General features: G+C 41.7%; 1 protein-coding gene across 1 annotated transcript in view; it reads right to left on the reverse strand.

Moving 5' to 3' along the window:
• The window catches only part of ADAM17 (ADAM metallopeptidase domain 17), a 23,938-nt gene extending 19,720 nt beyond the window's left edge, over window positions 1-4,218 (reverse strand). Inside the window, exons 1-4 of the mRNA XM_009893268.1 lie at window positions 4,074-4,218; window positions 2,641-2,773; window positions 1,023-1,156; window positions 3-91 (exon numbers count right to left, since the gene is read on the reverse strand). Of these exons, the coding sequence (XP_009891570.1) occupies window positions 3-91; window positions 1,023-1,156; window positions 2,641-2,773; window positions 4,074-4,218 (501 nt within the window). The remainder of the gene's footprint in view (window positions 1-2; window positions 92-1,022; window positions 1,157-2,640; window positions 2,774-4,073) is intronic.
• Between the last annotated feature and the right edge of the window lie 3,409 nt (window positions 4,219-7,627).

Raw genomic sequence — 7,627 nt, forward strand, 5'->3', positions numbered from 1 at the left:
ACCTCTATATTGTATTCTTCTCCATCAGTATTGATTCTTACTGTAAAGTCTTCATCCCCAATATGTGCCACAACCTTGGAATTATGCTCTCCTTTAACATAAGCAAGGAAAAAAAATAAATAAATTAATTCAGCTCTATTTGCATGCACTCCTGCACAGACAGTTGGTTTTTTTAATTTGCTTTAAACTTCAAGTCAAATTCCCTTCTTCAGTGTCTGAAGAACACTATACTGTCCACTTTACAGAAAATACTGGGGGGGGGGGCTAGAAAAGAGAACCAGCACTCCCCCCAGAACCTTAACTTCCCAATGGTCATAGTCATCTAGACTTAGATTTAACTGATAATTTTGCAGGTGTTGAGACGGCTATGGGGATTAGTAATGGGACCCAGAACGTTTCTGCCAACAAAAGCAGCTTGCATCTTACCACTATCAGATAGCAGTTTCATGGAGTCAGCCTGCATTCCAGTGGAAAAGACTTTCACCAAATCACAAAGGCAACATAAAAATCAAAACAACTTAGCAGAAGCATTAGTGCTGGACTTAAGTGGAGCAAGATACCCTTTCTTTAAAGAAAAGTAGTCTGCAAAGAACCATCTTAAAGACTTTTAATATAACAATCTGGGCAACACTGCATCATCACCACCTGGGCTTTGTGTTCTGGGACAAGGAACACTTAGGTCCTACATTCCAGCTGTAATTAAAGCCACCATCATCATTTTCAAAAAAATCCCACAAGCTGCTGCTTGGGTAAATTATACCTTTGTGTTCTGCCAAACTGAACAGAAGAGTCTTAGTCTTAGAACCTTGGTGCAATAGCTCAAAAAACCCCAAAATTCAAACCCATCCAAAAAATCCCAAAAAACTGAAACCAGAAAACACAAGGGGCATGAGAAATGAGTTTAGTTGTTCATCCTAATCATATCTGATGAAAATGAGGGCAATATAGCGTTTACTTTGGCCAAGAGACTTGTGCAAAGCTGTGCTTTCTCAGCATTGAAACACAGTCTAGTCCATACTAACCAACGACATGTCCAGTGAAAAAGTCTTGCCATTGAACACGATACTCCTTTTCCTTGCCTTCACCATCCACAATTAATGCTTGAAATTTTTCTGAAAAGTGTTCAGCAGTTGCAGTTAAGTATAATTTAAAGTGCCTGTAAAAGAATTTACTTCCATTTATTTTTAAGCAAAGCATACACAAAACAGACACATCCAGTCTCCATTTTACTGAGGGTCCCAAACCATTAACTCTGATAAGCAGGCTACAAAAAACATATATTATGTAATTCATAACTGTAAACATTTTTAAAGTGTCAAAGGTGTTTTATTTAAAAAACAAAACAAAAAACCCACACACACACTCTACCCCCCAAACAGTCGCTGTTTGCTCATGATGCACCTTCTCCATATGCAGTCAAGCAAAACCAGTTACCGGTAACTATTGAAAGAAAATCAGACTAAGAAATTTGTTCATCTACTTGAAGTTAAATTATTTTAAAGCTCTTATTTTCTGAAATAATATAGTCAGAAGACTATAAACAGAAATTTGATCTCTGTAGATTTTCATTACATAGTGTCACAAAAACTAAAGGCTATCCCAAGAAGTAGGTAGAGAACCTTCTCTGAAAGTAGCCACATGGGCTCTTGGTTTATGCGGGCTTTGGGTCAAAGATTTTTGGTATGTCCCTCTGCAAGTATTCCGTAATTATCATTGGCAGTATTGCAACCTCACCATAAAGTCAGGGTGCATGAGGCAGTACCAGACAGGGACAGTCAGACATTTGATCCCATTAAATATAAAAGGGTAGCCTTTTATACTTGCTACCCACCTCCAAACACTTAGAGATTTAAAAAATATTCACAACAATTTGCATGAAAGTTGTAGATGACAAATGGGGAAGGCACATGAGAACACAGTGGACAAAGATTCCAGATGAACAAAATCAACCTACACTTGTTAAAACAAAGCGTTATTCTCACCCTGCTCCCCCATTTCAGATTCACAATTTCAGCACTCGCATACCTGTCAGGCACTTTCCTGACACTCGGAATAGCATCCCTACAACCTTTGTGCTTGCTCTCTTCTACCTCTCCTTCCCCTTTCCCCTGTGCTGCTATTTCTTGTGTTGGGGAAAAAAAAAAAAAAAAAAGTAGCATAGTGTTTTACTGAATGGGAAATTTACACTCAGTAAGAAGAGGATTAAACCTCCATGAAAAAAAAAAAAAATAAATAAAACTCTTGAGCAACAGACCACACGCACTCCCCAAACTGAAGGCAGATATTTTCAAGAACCAGAGGATGGTCCAGAAGTATGGCTATGTTGCCAAGATGAGGTAGAAGTGGGATCCAACCCAATCAGTGGAAGTAATCTACATGAAAGTAAAGCTAAGAACAAAGCAAAAGAAATCTTAAAATCACTGCCACTTCAGCAAACACAGCAATACAATGCAACTCAACTTATTTTTCTATTTCCTCCGAGCCTCTCTGAAGTCACATAACCATGCAGATCACTAACTAACAAGAACTGGCCAGTCATGACAGAAAACAAGATAACTATTTCTGGGTTTGGAACTGCATATTGTTCATCATGTAAACTGAAATCATCAGCAACTATTTCATTGCTGATGATTTAATTACCTTTGCAAGGCTGAAAAACTTAAGAGCCTCTCCACGTGCGTCTCAGGCTGGAGATCCCTCTTCTTCAGTGAGTGTTGCTGGATGCTTGACTGAGAAAGGATGTCGTAGTCTGAAAGCATGGACTCAACTGTGTCTGGAAGAACAAGAAGGAAAGTTTTAGTTTCACGAGACTCTTTCACAAATGCACGCATAAAACAGCAAAACAGAGCCTCCCATTTCAACAGCAAGATCACAGTTTGCATAACTGTTGTACATTTCTGTAAAGGTGCATTTTGTGCAGGCAAGTAGAAATCGTTGTGCGAGACAAGACACGATCTGAGAGAGGCAAACAAAGAATTTATCTCAGTTCTTATATCAATTTTAGAGCACCCAAGTCATCATTTTTACTCCCACAGCTGTGGAGAGCCAATGCCCTCCCTGGCTGCCCTCTGGAAACTAAGCAGGGGAGAATATCACCACTTCTCCGGAGTGAATCGCTCTCCTCCTTACCTGCTGGTCTCCGTAAGAGTCTGAGAAAGAAAATCATTTAACCTAGGAAACTTCTACCAACTTCACCGCAGATCAGGACTGCATTCATTACCTTTCTGTCTGACAGTAGACAGAAAACAGATGGCTGCATAGCTCAATCAATCAGAAATCACTAATGAGGCACCTCCAGGTACCTCTCAGTACCTTATCATCACACAAAACACCTTTAATTTCCCTATTCAGAACATGAAAACTTGTTCAGAGGAGGGAGACTGAGGGGAGCGGCACACAAATTACAAATTCAGGTTGATATTCTGCAGATGCTTCTACCCTGAACAAGTGCACAAGACAGCTGCCAACAGTGTTTGACTCTTGCTGATCAAGCCTCCTGCTGCTTTCTAAGGCATCGCTTTGCCAGGAGCACCCACCCCCACACTCCTCCTCCTCAGAGCACCCACCACCCACCGAGATACCTGACAACCACCTTCACTTCCACCAGCACCAATCAATTCATTTGCTATTTACAGCCTTAAATAGAGGCCCTTATTCCCACATCACTGTATTCCTTCTGTGACAGAGGCATTCACTTTTTTCACTGCACCAAATGAGGAGTCAGCTGTGTTTTATAAGAGGCGGAAGTACTCATCCAGTCATTTTTTAATAAAAAAAAAAATTCCTTTTTCTTCCTCCATTTCCAGTTGTGCTTCTAAACCAGACAAAACAGCTGCCAAAGTGGGGTTTTATTAATGAAGAAGGCCTTCCAGTTCTTCAGAGCCCCTGATCACTAGCTTATACCACCCAGCGAAGTAACCTCGCATGTTTTATTGGACTTTCAAATGAGCAGCATCACTAGGAAGCTGAGTTTTACTGGGTCTTGTGCAACAACTGAAGATCGCCAACTTGAAATCTAGATTGGTATAGCTCCTAAATAATTTTATTTCTTTTTTAAATCTGAGACTCAGTACCATCATTTACCCCCAAATACATGCCTCTGAAGCGCAAGAAAGCCTTTAAGAACAGGCGCACTGTTTGGGCCAAGGCAAGCACCTCGCTTTTTCTTTCGCGAGGGGGAGGGTGAGGAGAATTAACCACCAGCGTATGTGCACACATGTGCTTATGTACACTGGAAGTCAGGGAGCTGCAGAAACAAAGACGACCCTCACAGCCTTCTTGGCCCTGCACCAGACCTACCAGCAAAGTGACGGACCACACGACTGCCTTCTCCTGCAGCAAAAGCCACTGAGCAGGGGCTCCCAGGCTTCTCCCCCTGGGCTGCCCCTCCCCTGCTCTTGAGCAACACAGGAAGGGCAGTGCAGTTGCAATTTCCTGATTTCTGTTTACAACTCACAGGTCGAGAGCACCTGCAATCGATTGCCGTGCGTTTCGGGTTATACGCAAAGGTGAGTTTCCACCACCACCTTTGTGTTGTGGTTTTTTTCCCCCCTTGTGTGCCCAGTTGCTACATGTCAGGCGGCGCCGTCATCATTAGCTTGCTGCACGCTGCAGAGCAGGTTCACTAGAGCAGTGAGCAAATACCTAAAAAACCCCAAAACATCCATTTTCTTTAAAAACCCCATTATAATTCATTGCTTATGGTCTGGCACCTGCCCTCATCCAGAACCACGTGGCAGGAGGGTAGGGACAGGCAGGGAAAATAAACTCTGAAAAAAAACCCCAAAACATTAAACTGTCTAGTCCTAAATTACTTTAATTAAACCTGAGATTCTTTCAACACACTCAACTAGAGCAGACCCCTCAATTAAAGTGAATGTTGATAAATGGGATGCCAAATGCTGGTGCGTGATACAGAGCAAGTGTGCGGTATGTGGGCCATGAATTAAGAGAGGTGTGGTAGCACTTCTGCGCTGCTCAGGGAGTTACTGACACGGGGACTTGCCAAGCACAAGGTCTGCCCGAGCAGCACAACCCCAGCTGCAAAATACTACTCGTGCCCCTTTCCACCTCCGCCTGCAAAATACTGCCCAGAATCAGGGGAAGGTCGTGCCAAAGAGCAAGATGCAGCTGCGACTACGGCCAGACACAATGTCTCAGTTTCATGGCAAGAGACTCGACAAGTCTGCTAAAGAAATTAGGTTCTTTTATTTGCTAGGCAAGGAGAACTTCAGAAGTCCTGCTCCACCTCACCACACACAAACACCCTTCCAGAAATGCCTCACAGAGACACAGAATGGGTAGCAAGAACAAGACCTACAGAGTTGATGAAGATGAGTAAGATGATTCTGTTGAAGTAACAAATGAAACATAGGACACTCCTAGTTCCTGTAACCCTGAAACAAGAATGCACTTGTTCGTATTTCCTCTTAGCCTTCCTAAATTTGTTTGCTTTTGATTTTACTTGCAACATAAGTAAAGACTTAAGACATGCTGCTGCTAGACATAAATCTGTGAACTAATTCAGGTGTCAGACAGATGTGGAAAAAATATACTGGTAACACACTCAAACCAAATTTTTTCTGTAAAATTTTCATACCATGGTCATGTCTTACTGAAAATAAAAGATGAAGTGTCATTATTTTAAACAAAATACAGAACTGTACAGAGTCCAACTGTACAGCAGTCGGTGGATGGGAGCCACAGCAAGCATATACTTGACTACTTTTTGTTCAAATTTAATAATCTTTCTGGCATTCCTTCCTTATTATCTTCACTATGGTCCAACAGCCATTTCCCATGGGCTTCAACAGCACTGAGCTGACTCAGGTTTTCCCAAACGACTTTCCTGCAGTTCCTTCCCTTCTGGCCCCTCCTAGATTTCTGCATTCCTCTCTTTTTGGAGAAGGAGACCTTAATTTCATCCTGATATCCCAAATATTTATTTATTTATGATTGCCAGCCTTTACCTCATTGCACCTTCTCCCCTGCAGAAGGGGGGACTTGGCTTTGCCAGAACATAACACATCTCAGGTTTGTAAGAGAAACAGGGAACGAACATCGGTGACAAAGATAATAACCCCAAAGTCCTCAAGAAGAAATCCACAGCAGTGACTTTACCTCCGCCCCCAGCTTTAAACTCACCAACTGTTTCCTCCTTTTCTTCCACCTCGTTTCAAGGCTAAAAGCCTACTGCTGCTAGACTTTGCAACTTAAAAGATACTTTCCTGTGTCTTTTAAGTAAATTATGGGCACTGCAGCAGGCTACCCCAGCAGCAAAGAGCTCAAGAATGTGCTGGGCAACAACTTAGCTCATTGAGTTGGAGCCCACCGCATATTTTTTAAAAGAGTAGTTTCTCTTAAAGTACTCAGCTACCAATTCAAATACCAATGGCATCCTTCTCCAACCAGCTCAGCTTTCATAAGCAGAACAATAAATTCCCTTGATCTCATGCCCAGTCTACTACCCAGAAAGCAATAAGTAAATGTGGCAAGTCAGCCATTTCATAAGCACTCTTTTGAACTGCAGTATTTATAGAAAGGTTAAGCTTATCTAGAAGCACGAAGATTTACCCCAGAAAATATAACTAATATTTTTAAAAACTGTCTCCACAATTACCTGATGATAGAAAATGTCTCTACTTAAACCACAAGATCCAACAATATTTAAAAATATTACTTTCAGGATTTGAAAATGACCACAACAGCATAAGAGGGGTTTACAGGAATGATTACAGTTATTTCTCTAACCATCCGAAAGGGAATAAAAGCAGAAATAAGACTCCTGTCAAAAGGCACTGGGATGGGATGACAAGCCTACAGAGAGTAGCCCTAGAACAAGCACAGCAAACACACTTGGGAAGGAGTTCGATGGGCGGCTATTAAATCATTGGTACCTCCAAGTCTGAAAAAAGGGCTCCAGCCTGTATTTTGTGTGGCACTCATTGACTACAATCCGGGTACTAATTTTGAGCTGATTTCCAATGGATATCAAATGCTTAACAAAAGCTTGTGAGCAGCTAACAGATTGATTGATTCAGCTGGGGAGTCACTGAATGGCTTAAGGTCTCCATATTCTTTACTGCTATTTTTTTTATTATTCTTCAAATGATGCTCGTCTTCATACCTAAAGATAGTTTAATTAAAGTAACCAAATACAGACATTTCAAATATAATTCACAGCCTCAGTCAGAATTTGGACCAGGAAACACATTCTGGAGTCTTTCCAACCTTAACCGTAAGAGCTAAAGCAGGTCTCCATCACCCTACATAAAACAGCTGCCCTCGTGTTTGTGGTAACAGCCAGTTACTGGCTGCAATATAGAGCTATCATTTGACTGGAGCACCATTCCAGGGAGTGCTAATGGAGAAGGCCAATATATTCATACCTCAATATATTCATATCTCAGCTGGGCGCACAAACGGTCTTCACCAGGCAGGACATGATACAGTCATGCCTAAATGTTTATGGGTACCTTCTCTTAACAGTTTACACTGCTTTTAGGAGACTGTTGATGAAGAGGATGCATTGAGAAGATCCGTCTGTGGGAAAGCTGTTCCGTAACAGCTCATTACACGTGCTGTTACATCTTTCTCCAGTACATCTGGTACAGAGCGATTGCCAAAG

The sequence above is a fragment of the Charadrius vociferus genome, unplaced genomic scaffold (genome assembly GCF_000708025.1).
Source record: "Charadrius vociferus isolate BGI_N301 unplaced genomic scaffold, ASM70802v2 scaffold269, whole genome shotgun sequence".
Taxonomy (NCBI): Eukaryota; Metazoa; Chordata; class Aves; order Charadriiformes; family Charadriidae; genus Charadrius; species Charadrius vociferus.